The 18,918-nt window shown below is 34.9% G+C and overlaps 1 protein-coding gene across 2 annotated transcripts in view; it reads left to right on the forward strand.

Moving 5' to 3' along the window:
- CNTNAP2 (contactin associated protein 2) overlaps window positions 1-18,918 on the forward strand; it is a 1,285,310-nt gene that overhangs the window by 1,081,676 nt on the left and 184,716 nt on the right. For both annotated transcript variants that reach the window (XM_087946425.1, XM_087946426.1), the window contains one exon: window positions 104-260. In XM_087946425.1, coding sequence (XP_087802551.1) covers window positions 104-260 — 157 coding nt within the window. The remainder of the gene's footprint in view (window positions 1-103; window positions 261-18,918) is intronic.

Raw genomic sequence — 18,918 nt, forward strand, 5'->3', positions numbered from 1 at the left:
CTTTTCAAGAAGGGCTAAATGACTCATGAGATAAAATAAAAGCATCCTTTTTTCATATTATGAAACTCTGCTGCATTTAATTTTCCATTCCTTGTTTTTGCAGATGGCAATCCATATACCTGGTGGGTCGGGCGTGCCAATGAAAAGCAGTCCTACTGGGGTGGCTCTGGACCAGGCATTCAGAAATGTGCCTGTGGCATTGAACGCAATTGTACTGATTCAAAATACAATTGCAACTGTGATGCTGATTCAAAACAAGAGTAAGTGAGATATTATATTTCATAATACATTAATTTTACCTGATTTTTGACCCCTAGTTTAGGTGGCTGCAAGATGACTAGAGAAAGAATCTCCTACTAATTAAAATAAATAAGTTGAATTATTTTGCTGAGAGTTCATGATCTGGAATATTAAAATAAGCAATCAGTACACTTTTAGCCTATTTAGAGAATGATTATTTTGGAAAAGACCATACATTTTATTGTATTGATCTGTGTAAATATCTTGTATCTCCTGGAGTTCTCTTTTTTTCAGTTAGGGAAATGTATTTTAATTTTTTAAAAATATTTTATTTTGATACTGAAAATCTAAGAGGAAACAAAATACTTTTTTTTTAACATGAGTAATCTGAAATTAATATTAATATTATGTAATAGTTTGATTCTTAGTAATTATATAAATTTGTGATTATGGCTTTGAAAGTCTTGATAATGACTTCATAAAGAAAAGATGATAACAGTTTACTGATAGTTTGGATTGAAAATTTATTCCATTACATTATTAATAGTTGCTAAACAGCAAAGCTACACAGTACAATCGGATAAATAGATAATTAAATATATGAATATATAGAAAATGAGGATAAATTAAAGAGGCTTTCTTTCACATGATTTTTAGATGAGGCTGGAAGAATAAAAAGTGATATGAACAAACTAAGAAAATGAAAGGGAAAGGAGAGGTAGCAAAATAAATCAGCATGTGATCAGTTTAAGAAGTGACAGATCATAAGGGGCTGAGCTTCAAAATAAGGCAAACAAATTATGTAAGACATATTTAAGTAGATGGTTATTGAAAGTCTGTGAGGGATTCTTCATGTCTCCGGTCCAACTGATGATCAAACAGGCATCCAATGCTTTTCAGTATTCACTGACTGATGCATTGAATATTGACCATATTAATCAATTTAGGTGACTGAATTCCAGTTTTTATATTAAAACTTTTTTTTGCTAATTATGCAGTTTTCTAACTCTTATCTTCAAGTGTGAGGAAAATATGACTATAATTAGCTGATCACTTTCTGGTTTATTTGTTTAGACCATAAAAAGAAGGAATAAAAAGATTGAACATATAAGCAAAATACTTGTATATATTTTGTCTTACTGGACTGATATGATCCTATCAATTGAATCATTGTCATATTTCTTATACTCCAAAAGACTATGTTTTTAGAGGCAAGAAATGAATCACGGTAGTCTATTGTAGTGATTAGAGATGTATTGTTTCTTAATTCCAATCACTGAGCAATATTGCTTTCTTTTATCTTGGTTATTTTCTTAATCTTTGCATAGTAATAGTATTCCAAAGATATTTTTAAAAAGGGAAGCTTTAACTACTTCCCAGAACTTGCAACTACATCTTCTTATGAAGGATTTCTTAGTATAAAATAGCCTGTAGCATCTGAACAGATTAGAAAGATTACTATTTCCAATTCCTTGTCCATTTTTATATTCCTGCAGTTCACAAATTTTTTTTAAAAAGCCATGTGTTGCAGCTATTATCTTAAACTATCAAATTATATTAAGATGGTCCAAAGAGAAGGGGGCCAAAAAAGCAAACTTTCATTAATTACCTTTCACATCCTGTAGTGAAGTAGTGGGATTCAAAAAATTTTTACTACCAGTTCTGTGGGTGTGACTTGGTGGGCGTGGCAGGAGAAGGATACTGTAAAATCTCCAGTCAGAGGAGGTATTTGCCGGTTCTCCAAACTACTCAAAATTTCCGCTACCGGTTCTCCAGAAGTGGTCAGAACCTGCTGAATACCATCTCTGATCCTGATATTGTTAGCAAAGTCCAGCAGGAAAGATGACATCATTTCAGCTACATGTAGTTATACACTTATTTATTTATTTATTTGTTTGTTTGTTTATTTTGTCAAGTGATTATTAGATAACAGGTATAAGTATAAACATGGTTATGAATACATGAAATTGATATGTATAAGGGAAAAAAAAGAAACAACAGGACAGGGACTGTAGGCACGTTGGTGCGCTTATGCATGCCCCCTACAGACCTCTTAGGAAAGGGGTGAGGTCAATAGTAGACAGTCTAAGGTTAAAGTTTTTGGGGTTTGGGGAAGCAACCAGAGAGTCAGGTAGAGTATTCCAGACATTGACCACTCTGTTGCTGAAGTCGTATTTCCTGCAATCAAGTTTGGTGCGGTTTACCTTGAGTTTGTATCTATTGTATCCTCTTGTATTGTTATGGATGAAGCTGAAGTATTCACTGACAGGTAGGACATTGCAATCTATAATTTTATGTACTATACTTAGATTGGACCGAAGGCAGCGTAGTTCTAGGTTATCTAGGTCTAAAATTTCAAGTGTGGTGACACTTGGTATTCTGCAACGAGTAGAGGAGTGGAGAACTCTTCTTGTGAAATATTTCTGGACTTTCTCAACTGTGTTAATATCAGATACGTAATGTGGGTTCCAGACTGATGAGCTGTATTTGAGTATTGGTCTAGCAAATATTTTGTATGCTCTAGTTATTAGTGTAATATTACCAGAGAAAAAGCTATGCAGAATTAGGTTAACAACTCTTAATGCCTTTTTGGCTATGTAGTTACAGTGGGCTCTAGCACTTAGATCATTAGAGATGAGTACTCCAAGGTCCTTGACAGAATTTGAATCATCAACAAGGTCTTAATTATTTAGCTTGTATTTTATTTTCTGATATTTTTTTTGCCAATATGTAAGACAGAGCATTTATTTGTTGAGATTTGAAGTTGCCATTTGTTTGACCATTCTGATACATAATCAAGATCTTTTCGAAGGGTAGCAGTATTGTCTCTGGTGTTGAATAGCTTTACATCATCAGCGAAGAGGACACAGTTGCTCTTAATATGATCACAGAGATCATTTATGTAGAGTATGAAGAGAGTTGGTCACTGCCTTGGGGGACACCATTGTTGACAAGTACAGGATTTGATAGGATGCTCCCAATTATGACCATTTGTTGTCTGTTTGACAGGAATGCTTCTATCCAGTTATGCAGGTATCCAGAGATACCATAAGATTTTAGTTTTAGGAGTAGTTTGTCATGTACCACTGAATCAAAGGCTTTAGAAAAGTCTATGTAAAATGCGTCTATTCCTTTGCCCTCATCGAGTTGTGTAGTCAATATGCTTTTGCAGTGTAAGAGTTGCAGATTACAGGATAGTTTTTTTCTGAAACCAAATTGTTTGTTAGAGAGTAGGCTGTTTGTCTCTAAGTGGAGGATAATGGATTGGTTAATAATGGATTCCATGACTTTACAGGTAACGCAACATAAAGAGGTTGGTCTGTAATTTTCAACTAGGCTGAGGTCTCCCTTTTTGAAGATGGGGATGACTGTGGCTAGTGACCATAGGTTTGGCAAGGAGCTGGTCCTGAAAGATTTTTCAAAGATTATGCTTAGAGGTTCTGCTATGGCAGTGGATAGCTTTTTAAAGAAGTAGGCATATATGCCATCCAGTCCAATAGATAGAGATGGTTTTAGATTGTGTAGTGCTTTTTCAACATTGACTTTTGTAAATTCGATATGTATTATATTATTGTAGTTGTCTGTGGTTCAACTAGGAAATACTGGGCATGATCCATAGCTGTTTACAAATACTGAGCCAAAGAATGTGTTAAAGAGGTTGGCTTTAATAGTGTCATCATTGCAGTCTTTACCATTAGGTCTTTTCAGGGGTGGGATGGACCTTGAGTCTTTCAGTTTGTTGCTTACAAAATTGTAGAAAGTGTGGGTGGAATTGGTGTGTAGAAGGTTTTCCTCTTGTTTAAGGTGATAATTGGTGCATTCAGTCTTTATCTGGTGGCATAAATTTTTGTATCGGCTTTTAAAGTTGACAACATGATCAGAATTGGTTTTTCCGCCAAAGGGATTTCTTTTTGGATTGGAGCTTCCTTATTGTTATGGGTAATTTGCTTTTTTTTTTGTTTTGGGAGTTGTTATTGGTACATATAGGTTGATGACTCTTTTGACTTCAAATAAAAATATCTTGTAATGGTCTTCGACAGTATTGCATCCAGTGAATAGAAATTGCCAATCAAGAGATGAGAGATCATTGTCTATAAGATCATAGTTGCCTTTTTTGAAGTTATAATTGGGGATCCCATCGTTATGATGATTTATGTGTGGAAGTATGTTGAGACAAAAGTCAATCATGCTATGGTCACTGTTGAAAAGGGTTCTTTAATTTGTATTCCATAAATTGAATTCAAACTATTGCAGAAGATGAGATTGAGGCAGTTGTTAAGTCTAGTATTGTTGGTTACTAGTTGTTCCAGTCCCAGATTTGTTGCAGCATTGTAGAAGTTTGCATGTATGGGTTAGTTGTACATTCGTTTAGGGTCCAGTTAATATGAGGTAGATTGAAGTCACCAAGAGAGATAAAAGCGTGTGGGCAGGATGTTGCCCATGTTAGTAGTGAGTTTAACTTGTTTACATGTTCGATGTCATAATCAGGGGCTCTGTAACATAGTAAGAATCAAAATGTGATATTTAAGGACAGTTCACAGACGATGGTCTCAGGAAGAGCAAGCTCCTGGGTAACTTGGATGTTTTTTAGATGTAGGGACTTTTTATAGAAGATAGCAACACCACCTCCTCTGCGGATTTCATGATCTGATCAGTAAACCAGTTCAGATGTTCCTTTCCCCCCATCCCCTCGCAGGCCAGGGAATACCTGGGAAGGGCTCTGATGCTGTGATCTCCCACAGCCCTCCCCTGAGGAGCCTCAAAGCGCTCGCCACCCCTCTGGCATCTGACAAGCCTCCTCCCAGCGTGCTTCCTCCTCGCCAGAAGCTCTCACACGCCCAGCGGGAAGGAGGAGGCTTGATGGAGGCAACTCCAGAGGGGGAGGCAGGAGGCAATATCAATTCAGAAGTTCCTTTCCCCCCACCGCCTCACAGGCCAGGGAACACCTGGGAAGGGCTCTGATGCTGTGATCTCCTGCACACTACCCTCCCTCCCCATGCACATCAGTCCATCCTCCACCAGTATCATCTCTGTTGAAGACACAGGTGCACTGGGGAGCATCAAAATTTTCTCACAGACCACCAGTGGTCTGCAGACCACCGGTTGGCAACCTCTGACTTAGACAATGCTATAAAGCACTATGGAGCAGTATATAAATAAGAGCTAATACTATTGCTGTTGAATTCAGTCTTCAAAATGGTGTGCATTAATTTCTTTAAAGACTACATTTCTTTGTGCACATAAGGGCTTGTATGAAACAATGGAATTGTGTTTTCAACATTTCCCCATAGACCTAAGAATTGAAGATGAGCTCACACATTGCTCAGGTAAATTTCTTATACACTGAAGATCCTTAATGCCAATTTCAGTTTTGATTTTACTATACCATTAATAGAGACAGAAGAGAATTACATTTACTATCTATCTGTCTCAATGGGGCTTTTATATAGGAATTTATACATGCTGCAATTATACAAAATTATATTCTCTATATTTATTACATAGATGGTGGTGCTTTTGTTTTGCTTTGTTTGCTTTATTTAGGGAGAGATATGTCAGATTAGGTATTTTTGTGCTTTGGGCAAGTGTATGTAGTGAGGAATGAAATAAATATTCTGCCTGAATGAATTTAACCACTTTGGCGGAAAGATAACAGCATTCTGTGCACCTCGGCATATAGTCTTGCTGTCCACATGGCCACGGAAATGTCTTTGGACCTCCCTCGACTAAGAAATGGAGATGAGCACTGCCTCCTAGAGTCAGATACTACGGACTTGGGAAACCTTTACCTTTACCTTTAAAATAAATATGCTGCCTGGGTGCATTTGTACATATGCACTTTTTCAGGATACGTATTTTTGTGGGGGTGGAGGGAAGATACTGTATGAAGTCTTGCATGGTTCTAGTTGAGAAATAGTTCTCATCTTGGCCAACATTTTCTTTCATCTCTGTGGATTGTTACATCACATATAAGAACACATCAGGAATATGCCAGATTTCATAAACCAACACTAAGCCAGATACTCCAACAAACAAAAAGCAGACAAAACAAATATTTGCTAAATATTGTGTGCAAGCCACTCTATACAGTGTCTTCATATATTACTTGGCACGTGTTAAATTTACTGCATTCCTACAGCTTATGTTTTTATGTTGGATTTTGGCCGTAAAAACACCTGTTTCTGTGTACAGTAATACATTTCCTCTATTTGCTTCATTCAATACACCTGAACATTAATAATAACAAAGTGATCCTCAATGCTTGATTGACTCCACAGTAGTTACTTGGGTATTTTTACAGACTTTGGAATAAACCCTACTTCATTTGTTCCCTAATTCACATATTTCCACCCTGCTGAACATTGTGAAGATGTGTGTATGATACAATGAATCTTAAACTTTAGAAGTTACTTTTGTTATGAGATAATTTGATGCATCATTAAACAGTACAAATCTTTAAAATGAAGCCATGAACATAAAATGATGAGGGTTTTTCATATTTAGTTTGAAATGTATCATTTGAGAAGTATTCTTCCCATCCTAATTTCAGGAATCCCTTTTTAGTCACAGATGCTCAGTTTCTATTCAATTTCAGTTTTGCAATATTTAGCTGATATTGCTTACATGTTCACTGGATTGCAAGCTTTAAGAGAGTCATTTGTGTTGTCAATTATATAGAAATTAAACTGCAGCCCTAAACACATTGAAAAATGAGAAAACAAAAAGCCTTGGCAATCAAGTTAACCTCAAACCATCACATGTTAAACCCATTTCTGTCCTGTTTCATTCCATGCCTTTTTGTTTTTTATTTGATATTACAATAGATTCACTGGTCTTTTTTATTTTTTTGGATTAAAATGTAATACCAAATGAAAAGAGACTCAATATTATTGATATCAAGGACAGTGTTCCGGTGAATAGAGTCCTTCTATAATATTACATGATAAGTTGGCTGAACCATTTCAGATCAAACTTCCCCATACAGATTTCAAATAATGCCCCAAACACTGAAGATGATTAATTAATTGTTCTCACATTAATATTCAAGTCAACATGCATTGAATAGAGGACAGATACTGAACAAAAATTCATGCATGAACTTGATACATTAATGAGGATTTAAGTTGTGGCGGCAGGTTATCCAAATCAAGATTCAGTTTAGGATAATTTAGTTTTTGCTACTAAAGCCAAAATGTCAGAATAGTAATATTCAGGATATCCCATGGAAGTATACCGTTTCCCCCAAAATAAGAGCCATCTGAAAAATAAGCCTTAGCATGATTTTTCAGGATGCTTGTAATATAAGCCCTAACCCAAAAATAAATTAAGATGGTCAGCCATACAGATGCATTTAATACCATATTTCCCTGAAAATAAGCCCTAACTGGAAAATAAGCGTTAATGTGCCTTTTGGAGCAAGAATTAAATAAGACGCAGTCTTATTTTCAGGGAAACATGGTTAGTCTGCATACATAATTTTTAAAAATTGCATTTTTTTTCATTTGTTTTGAGGGCCATACAAAATGGAACATCTCTAATATTCCTTAAGACAGGCTGACTTTTTAAAATTTTATACACAAGACTATAAAAAAAACATTGAATTGAATTAGATTTTTGCAGTCCTATACAAAAGACTGAAAAAATAAGCTGTTTTCATGATGCAAGTTTTTTAATTTATTTTATTTTTAATACAAATAATCCATCATTCATTAAACAGAGTGTCGTCTGGGTACAAATATCTTGTGCAATAACAATTAAAGTTTCCAACCATAATCATTTGCATTAGTATTAATTCTCTACTCTTAGCTTATTACTAATATACATAATATATCTAATTGTTATAACAATCCTCATCTTGGTTTATTAATTTCTATTGTCTATATTTCACTAGTCTTCTTTTATTTCCATCTTTCATATTTCTTCTCTAACCATCAATAAAATGATTCCCATATCATATAATATTCAGTCTGTTCCTTCTCTTTAATTGCAAGTGTTTAATTGCACATTCTAATACTTTCCTGACCACACTCTCATCAGTAGGAATGTCTTTACTTTTCCAATTTTGTGCAAATATAATTCTAGCTGCAGTTAATACATGAATAGTCAAATATACACTCTCTTTCCTATAGATTTCAGATACAATCCCCAACAAAAATATTTCAGGTTTTAAGTCAATGTGCTGTTGTACCTTCTTTTCCAACCATGTATGTATTTTTGTCCAATATTTTTTGGCTTCTACAGAAGTCCACCACATATGGTAATATGATCCAGGTATCTGTTGGCATTTCCAACATTTAACTGATTTATCTTTAAACATCCTTGCCAACCTTGCTGGCGCAAAATGTGATCTGTAAAACATCTTATACAAGTTTTCTTTATATGCAGTTGACATAGTTAGTTTATAGTTTCTATCCCAAAGTTTCTGCCCTTTATCTAGTTCTATTGTATAACCAAAATTCTTTGCCCATATTATCATTGTCTCCTTCATTTGTTATTCTTCCAATTTAATACCCAGTAAATAGCTGTACAATTTTTTTTATCAATCTTTCATCTGTTCCTGCTAGTATCTTATCCAATTCTGTCAATTCTTTGTAAAAAAAAATCATATAATTTTACATCTTTTTCATATCTAGATTGTGAATACCAAGCTATATTGATCCCTTGCTCATTCAATTCTTGTCTGGTTTTGAGCTCACCCTTTTCATTCAAAATATCTTTATATCTCACAATATTTCCCATATTAATAATATTTGGGTGAATAAGTGCTTCCATTGTCGAAAGCCAAACTGGTATCTTCAAGTAGTGCCATTCTCTAATTTTTCCCCACACTAACAATAAAGCATTTCTTATATAATGTCTTTGAAAGTTTTCCCATACCATAAGAAGGCATGCCAGCCCAATTGCAGATCATGTCCCTTCAAGGTCAATAATCTTATATTTCTCAGTTCAATCCATTATTTCATCTATGTTAGCACAGCAGCCTGGTAATATAGTACCCTATTTGGTAATCCAAAACCTCCTCTAGTTCATGTATCCTATAACATTATTATATTTATTCTTGCTTTTTTCCCTTAGTAAATAAATTTTACTATTATTTTGTTCAGATCTTCAAAATATTTTTCCCAATTTTATTGGAATTGTTTGGAACAAATCCAATAATCTCGGCAAAATGTTCATCTTAATTGTAGCTATTCTTCCTATTAACAATAATTGCAAATTTTTCCATTTTTCCAAATCCAGCTTAATTTGTTGTATCAGTTTATAATAATTATCTTCCTTGATAGTTACACATCTTGCTGTTAATTGGATCCCTAAATATTTTACTTTCTTCGTAATCTGAATACCTAATCTTTCTGTTAGTTCTTTTTTCTGCTTTTCTGTGATGTTTTTCACTAAAGCCTTTGTTTTTTTCTCTATTTATTTTCAAACCTCCTGCTTCCCCATACTCTTCTATCTTTTGTATTAATTTAGGCCCTGTCTCTTGTGGTTCTTCTAAAATAAAAACTCCATCATCTGCGAATGCCTATAATTTATATTCTTCCTTTTTTATTTCCATACCTTTTATCTCCTTATCATATCTGATATTTCTATTTAATACTTCAGTGTCAATTCAAATAGTGGTGACAAGGGACATCCCTGTCTTGTACCCTTCTTAATATTAACCTTTTCAGTCATATCTCCATTTACCATCACCTTTGCAGTTTGTTTATAATATATTGCTTTAATCATCTTTATGAATCTCTCCCCAAAGTCCCTGTCTTTTAATTGTGTTAACATAAATTGTCAGTACACGTTGTCAAACGCCTTCTGGGCATCAAGAAAAATCAACTCCTTCTCTGGATGCGCTTCATAGTATTCCAGTGTGTTCAAGATTATTCTCACATTATTTTTTATTTGTCTCTTAAGTAAAAAGCCATTTTGATCTATGTGTATAATTCTACTGGTAGCCCATCTGGGCTTGATGTTTTGCCATTCTTTTCTCTTTTAATTGCTTCAGTTAATTGCATCATTGTTATTCTTTCTTCTATTGCTACTTTGACTGTGTCTGGTACTGTATGTAGTTTTGCTTTTTCTAATTGTTGTTTTATTTTATCTTCTGAGATTGTCTCTTGATCATATAGTTTTTCATAATAATTTTGTTTTTTTGTCGTCATTTTGATGATAAACAGTCCAATCACCATCTATTAGCTGATAGATCAATTTCTTTTCTTTCTCCTTTTTCAGTCTATACGCCAACCATCTTCCTGGCTTATTTGCATTTTCCAAAAAAAATGTTTTGTTCCTTTTACTTTTTGTGCTAGTCCTCTTTAACTATTAAGCTCAATTTATGTTTTTTTTAAGTCCATTTGACTTTTTATGTTCTTTTTTTGTGGGTTTTCTTGTAATTCCATCTCTAATTTCTTGTATTTCTCTTCTAGTTTCTTTTGAGTTTGTCTCTTCTTTTTGTTTCTCTTTCCCACATATGCTTTAGTTAACTCTCTAATGTATGCCTTTGCTGTATCCCAAGAGGGCAATTGAATGCAGTCAATTGCCTGCATTTTGTAAGGAAGTTTCTTCTTTTCTATTCTTTTTAAAGAAAAAAGTCCAGTTCTCTTTCCATGAATTGAATACATTCATTTTCTTTTAATATTGATTGGTGCATTGTCCATCTTAACTTCTTTTATTGGGTTGTGATCTGTCCAGGTACTTGTTTTGATATTTATCTCTTGTATATTAGATATTAATTCTGCTCATATCCACATCATATTTATTCTGGACCAAGACATGTCTTTTTGAGTAAAATGAATATTGATTTTTTTCAGGATGAGTTTCTCGCCATACATCTTGAATACCTCATTCTTCTTTGAAAAAAGTTTTTGGGAGTATTTTCCTGGATTTTTAAATTTATTTATTTTTTGTTGTATAGTCCAATTTCACATTCACTATTGCATTAAAGTCTCCTAGTATACATATGTTTTCATACTCCAATTCTATTATTTTCTTATGCAGTTTCGTGTAAAAGTCTTGATTGCTATTTGGCACATATATTGCCACTGAGAGAATCTGTTTGTAGTTTATCATTATCCCCGGGGTGAAACTACCCAAACCAAAAATATCCTCAATGTCCCCAAGGGATATGGATGAACTAAGAAAGTAAATCGACTCCCAACTTAGCCAGGTGTTTCATCCACCCAAAGAATTCACAGGTTGCAGCCCCCATGCTATTCAAAGAAAAGAAAGATGGGGGTGAGACTTTGTGTTGATTTTTAAGGAATAAACATAGTCTGCATACAAAACACCTCCCCCCTCTAATGAAGGACCTATTAAACCTTTTTGCAAAAGGTAAAGTATTTACCAAACTAGACCTGTGAGAGGTGTACTACTGGGTCCAAATAAGAAAGGGGGATGAATGGAAGACTGCATTCAATTGCCCTCTTGGTAGTTTCCAGTTCAAGGTGATGCCTTTGGACTCCAGGGAGCCCCCACAATATTTATGCAAGTCATTAATGAGGTACTACATGAGCATCTCTACCAGGGAGTCCTAATTTATTTAGATGACATTCTCATCTCCACTGAGACCATGGAAAACTAGTGTGACAGATGTTGAAAAAACTTCTCGATGCCAAACTTTACATCAAGCTATCAAAATGCGGATTCCATGAAATCTCCCTAGACTACCTAGACTACTGAGTATCCAACAAAGGGATTGAGATTGACCCAGCCAAAATCCAAGTGGTGCTCAATTGGCAATCCCCTTGCACTACAGTTTCTTGGGGTTCGCAAACTTTTACCAACAATTCATTCTTGCATTCGCTGAGATCGCATTACCACTACTGAATTGTTGAAAACAAAAGGACTGACCCCAAACCAAAACCCAACCAGCTGCTGAACTGGACCCTTGAGTGTCAGCAGTCATTCAAAGAACTAAAGGGATTTTTTTCTAAAAAACCAATCCTATTTCACCCTGATCCCAACAAGCTTTTTGTAGTGCAAGCTGACACCAGTGATATCGCCATCACAGCAGTTCTCCTACAGAAAAACTTGGTGAGTCAGTTGCAGTGTCCAAAAAGTTGGCAGACGCAGAACAACATTGGGCCATATGGGTGAAAGAGGCTTTCATGGTCCGTTGGGCCCTCCTCTCCTAGAGATATTTCTTGAAAGTGGGGAGGGAGCCTTTTGAAGTCTGGACTGACCATAAAAACTTAGAGGCACTGAAAATGCCACAAAAACTGTCCCCTAAACAAGACCGCTGGGTGCAGTATTTCAAAAAATTCAATTTTGAACTAAAGTATATCCCAGGTGAAAAGAACAAACTAGCTGATGGGCTAAAAAGGAAACCCCAGTTTAACAGTAAGCGGGAGGAAGTGATACGTGCAGTGATGCCCCAATCACAGCCAGTGGCTCAAGTCACAACCTGAAGCCAAGCTAGTAGTTGGGGGGAATTCCATGACTGACCCAATCTCGGCAGAGATGAAATATGCTATCCCTGCATACCAGTGGTTGAAGGACAACCCCAATGTCCTGACAATGCAAGATGGGTTAGCTTGGAAGGGTCCCAAGTTGTACATCTCCACCAGCCTGAAAGTGCTGCAATGATGCCACAACTCAAGGCTGACTGCACACTTTGGGTTCCTAAAAACCCTCCACTTGGCATGGCATCAATTCTGGTGGCCAAAGATGAAATCTGATGTAGAGGATTATGTCATAAGCTGCTCCACCTGTGCAGCAAAGAAAATGCAGTCCATAGTAGCACTGGCTTAGCTCTGTTCCAAGTTACTAGCAGAATGGACTTTGTGCCAATGCCTGAACTACCTAGAGAGCCTCCCACCTCAATGTCCTTGGCCGAATGGATGGACTCGCTACAAAAGGGGTGGGAGAATACCAAGCAGGCTTTCGCCCAAACCACTGAAAAGTACAAGCATCAAGCAGATAAACACTGCTTACCACAAGTCCCTTTTAAAGTTGGCAACAGGGTGTACCTGTCTACTAAATAACTTAGGCTGAGACTGCCCACTAAGAAACTAAGTCCCAAGTTCATAGGCCCATTCCCTATAATGAAAATTATAAACCCGGTAATGGTGTAGCTGAATTTCCCTCACTTATAGGGGAAGGTGCATTCAGTTTTCCCTAGTAGCTTACTGAAGATGGCTGTTACTTCCCAAGTCAGACCCAGTGATCGACCAGTGTCCAAACCAATAATGGTCCGGGGGAAGAGCATTTTGAAGTAAAGAAGATTCTTGATTCTAAGTTACATAGAGGCCGATTACAATATTTAATTCATTGGAAGGGGTACCTTTTTTTCTGAAGCCACTTGGGTGAAAAGTTGGGATGTAAAAGCAGATAGTAAAGCAGTTTCATGAGAAATTTCCCAATAAGCTGAAGAGGCCCCTTGGGGAGGAAGAGATGGTTAGTTGCTGTGGATTCTAACCCCCTGTCACTTGTTTCATTTGAGGATGTTATCATTGTTTGAGGGGAGGCAGCCTGTCAGTCCCAGATCCATCTTGAATCAGATTTGTGGCTGCCACAAGGGAGGATGTGTAACTGTGGGAACAAGAATGAAGGATAACTGTGGGAACAAGAGTGAAGGGAGGATAGCCACAACTTTCTTTCTCCAGAGCTCAAGGTCAAGTCACTGGAGTTTGGAGGGGAGTGACTGGACTTCATGGGAATTCAGAATGGAGGTGGATTGGAGAGTGCAACTTGAGGGTCATCTGTAAGGGGCTGAGTGTGAGTTTTATTGTATTAGGGGAAAACACGGGAATTCAGATTCGGGTTTTCCCCAAATGTGCCAATATGACTTCTCTAATAAATTCTTACTTGGATAGACTTTGTCTCTGAGTGCTAAATTTGGAGTGGAGAGTTTGATTGGAACATTGACACTTTCAATGTCTGAGGTGCTATCACAGAAAAAAGGTAGAAACCATGTCAACTACACTATCCATCAGTTAAGCAAAATATTATAGCATTGGAAAAATGGAGGGTGATATAATTTAATCCACACATTATTGTTATCTAAAGACATTTCCTTCCCTTTTTTATAATTAAAATATTATAGACTAATTAAATAGCATCTCAAAGATAGTCAGGATTCACTGTTTTTTAAAAATTAGATATGTTATGAAATCTGCAATTTTTAAAAATTTCATTGCTTAATGACTAATGACCTTCCTGCACTTTTTGTTTCATAAAACATTTTTGTTGCATTATAACAAAATTTATGCAGACAAGTAAGGAGACCACAAAAAATTTATATCTCCAGATGACAGATAGATAAGCATAGCTGTGAGCCAGGGATAACAACATTATAAGCTTTGTATTTCCCACAATATCTAATAGCTTCTAAATGCAGTTGCATATCTTTATACCATGAGCTGCATACAGTTTGAAACCTAATGTTCAAATTTTGCAGGAATGTCTAGAGCAGTGGTTCTTAACCTGGGCGATATCGCCCCCCAGGGAGCGATTTCATTTTTCAGGGGGGCGATGGAACGAAAAGGGGTGACACAGGGTGAAGGAACGGAAGGGGGTGATATGGGGGTGATGGAGCGAGAAGTTTTGGGGACACTTTTGAGATTTTTTTTGTACAGTGAACCACTATATATCTGTCATACAAAAACATCAGATCACTCACTATTAGTGGATTGAACTGTGTTTTAAAATGTTCCTCCAGCTAGCTTCAGTACAGAACGCCATAGATATGTGAATACGCATCACTCATCTTCATGTGTGATATGGGAAAAAGACTGGAAATAAATTATTTGCATCGATATGTCCTGATGACAATTTTAAAGAAAACAAAAACATGTTTGCATAAATTGAAGAATTATTTCTCTGTGTTGTGATTGAGAGGTTATGTTGGGGGAGGGGAGCGATGATAACTTCCTCAATGGCTCAAGGGGGCGATTCTTTCAAAAAGGTTAAGAACCACTGGTCTAGAGCAAACTGTTGTTTCTGCACACTTTGTCATCTTTAAATTAAGGAACATATCCATTTGCAATGTATAGAATAACAGAATAACCAAGTTTGAAGTGACCTTGAAGGTCTTCTAGTTTAACCTCATGCTCAAGCAGGAGAATCTGGACAATTTCAGACAAATGACTGTCCAATCTCTTAAATACTTCCAGTAGTGGAGCACAAACAACTTCTGAAGGCAAGCCATTCCATTGGTTAACAGTTCTGTTAGGAAATTTCTATTGATTTCTAGATTGGCTCTCTTGTTGATCAGTTTCCATCCATTGCTTCTTGTTCTGAATTTTCGTGCTTTGATGTACAATATTCAGAGCCTTAGTGGCCAATCTATACTTATTTTCTTTTTTCTCAGAATGAGATCAATTTTATTTATAAAATTTGAGTTATTAAATTATAAAACTCTGCAAAACAAGTCATAAAGTGCTAACAGGTGAATGAAGCAGTATTTTATTTTCTAAAACGGGGAACTGTCTATTTGAGAGAACACCTCAGCAACCTAAAAATAATAATAATAATTCACCTCATGACTGTAAAGTATCTATTTCTCCCTGCTTTTTAAAGCAGATTGATTTGCATAATGAAAAAGATGCATATCCAATTATATATCTGTTAATTACCTTTCTGCTTTGACATTGATTTAAATATGTTTACAAATTTAAGAGTACTGAGTTGCTAATTATTATTAATAATGGATGAGCATGAACAATTTCTAAAGATAGCTATTTAGTATTTTGCCTTCTTCTAATGCCAACATCTATGTCTAATTGAAACATTTATTTAATGGTAATCCCAGATGCCTTATTCTGCTCTAGTGGATGCACCAACATTATGTTTATAGCTCAGTTTGTAAGTAACACTTCAAATGATCCTTTGAAAAAGTTATTCTGAAACCCTTGAATAGTTGGAAACTTGAAACGACTCTTTTCTGTCTACTAATTACAAATTAATTAAGAACGTCCATCGAATTGGGACTGTCATATTCCCTTGGGGAAAGACAGGCCTTTGAACAAAGAAACTATTTCTATTTTTATGTAAAAATTGAAATAATGTACATTATATCCCATGTAATACAAATAGTTTAGAGTTTACAGTTTACTATCTACAAGAATATGCCTGTGTAAAAATAAAATTTGTTTGAAGAATTTTCTTTTTAAATTACTTTATAGGGTGGCTTAAGTTATTTTGCCTTGTGACAATACCTATTAAAAATTAAATTCCTGTTAACATATTTTAAAGAAAAAAATAAAAATCATTATTTCCTGTTTAAAATAATATTAATGTTTACAAATTTAACATATAGATCTTAATGCATATCTATATGTATTTTTATTAATGTCAAGTTACTGTCATTTCTTAATAATTCTGTCCAAGATGTGTTCCCAACCTTACCTTTCAAGTCTTCCAGTAATGCACACATCATAGCTGTAACTGAGCCTTTCCAGCTTCTTCCTTGTCATTCTTTTCTTTTTCTTTTTTCCATCTCTTTTATTTCTAGCATTATAGATTTCTCCAGAGAGCTAGGTGTTCATATAATGAATCCAAGACATAATAATTTGAATTTTGTTATTTTTCTCCAAGTAAGAACTCTGGATTAATTTGTCCTAAAATTAATTTGTTTGTTTTCTTGCTAACCACAATGTCCTCAAGTGTATTCAGTAGCATCAAAGTTGAAAATTGTCATTTCTTTCGTGATTTTAATCTTTGCAGATCTTGTCATAGCATCTGAATATTCTCCCAGACTGTCATAGTGTATTTCCTGACTGTTCATTCCTTTACTGTTAATAGTTGATCCAAAAAGCAGAAGCAATCTGTGACTTCAAAATCTTTATTGCATTTCTGAAGATTGGTTGTGGCACCTGTTGTTATTAGCTTGGTCTTTGTTAGATTTAATCTTAGTCCCATTTTTTCACAATGTTCTTTGAATTTCATTATCATGACCGAAATTTCAAATCACTTATGTTTTCAGCTATCGGAGTAGTGTCATCAGCATAATCCAGGTTCTTCAGATTTATTCCTGCCATTTTAAAAGTATGTTCATCTATCCCCCTCAATATATATTCAGCATAAACAGCAAATTGAGAAATAAAGAGGGGATATACAATATTGTATCATTCTTTTGGCAACCTGGAATGAGTCCAATTAACTCTGTTCCATGTAGACTATGGCCTTCTGTCCTGTTCCACAATAAGATATTTTGGGATTTTCTTTCTCCTAACAAACATTTTACAGCTTAATACGCTTGACTCAATCAAAAACTTTTTTCTAATATATATTACATATTTGATCTACTTGGAATCTTCTATTTGCATTTTTAAGTATAGCAATTCAAGTTGGAACTTCCTTCTTGGTTTGGAGATCTTTTGGAAGACCTTTCTTGCTATCCATGGCTGCTTCCATCTTGAATGCTTTTACAAATGTTGTTTGCTTCCAGTTTCTTCTACTAGCTCTGTGGAATTCTTAGTTACATTTTTCTGGAAATCTTTGACTGTATTGGCTTTGACTTTTCTTTTCTTTTCTGCTTAACACTGTTTGTTCCAGCATCCAGTTTGCTTTCTTTTTTTTTTTTCTTGGTCTTCAGCAGTCTTTTTGTACATTCAACCTTAAGAACATCTTTTTTTTTTAAATAAAGTTTTATTGAGTTTTAACAAAACAAATAAAACATCTTATTTGAGTACAGCATGGTTCCGGGTTATCACATTTCCATACAGACACAATTTCGTATGCATATTCATCTTATATATTCAACTTCATATCTTATTACTCTTTTTCCAACTTTTCACTATTTCTCTCTTTACTTCTCTTAATTTTCTTTTATGGTTATTTCATTTTCTTCTTATTCAATTGTATTTCTTTTACCTAAATTTCTATATCTTTTTATTCATTGTACTTATACTTTCATCTGTCTTGTTTACAATTTCATATGTTCTCTTCCAACATTCTTAAGAAGCAAAATTCCCCCTATGATTGCCAATCGAAGTGCAACACCTTTAAATCTTATTGTTATTATCATATGAAATCTCATTAAACATTGAATTTGTGCATTCTAAAATTATAACATTCAAATTTCTAATATCTATTTTATATCATGTAGATCTCATCATTCAGACTCTGCTCGGTACTTCCCCTTGAAAATGTAAAAAGAAAAATTCTAAAAACAGCAAAAACTATATCTATATATCTATATCTATATCTATATCTATATCTATATCTATATCTATATCTATATCTATATCTATATCTATATCTATATCTATCTATCTATCTATCAATCTATCTATCTATCTATATCTATATCTATATCTATCTATATCTATATCTATATCTATATCTATATCTATATCTATATCTATATCTATATCTATATCTCATATCTATATCTATATCTATATCTATATCTATATCTATATCTATATCTATATCTATATCTATATCTATCTATCTATCTATCTATCTATCTATCTATCTATCTATCTATCTATCTATCTATATATATATATATATATATATATATATATATATATCAGAGAAGCACAGAGCCGAAGACACAAGCCTGAAGATGATGAATGAGACTTCATCGAAACATTGCCTAGATACTTCCAATCTTATGTGGGAGAAAACCCGAATAACCAAAGATCCACATACAAATACCCGCGAGAACCTCAGAAAACATGTGTGTGTGTGTGTGTGTGTGTATCTTTGGTTATTCGGGTTTTCTCTAGCTCAAATCCC

Source organism: Notechis scutatus, chromosome Z (genome assembly GCF_049901735.1).
Source record: "Notechis scutatus isolate UNSWTSFEM ecotype Mainland chromosome Z, rNotScu1.2, whole genome shotgun sequence".
Taxonomy (NCBI): Eukaryota; Metazoa; Chordata; class Lepidosauria; order Squamata; family Elapidae; genus Notechis; species Notechis scutatus.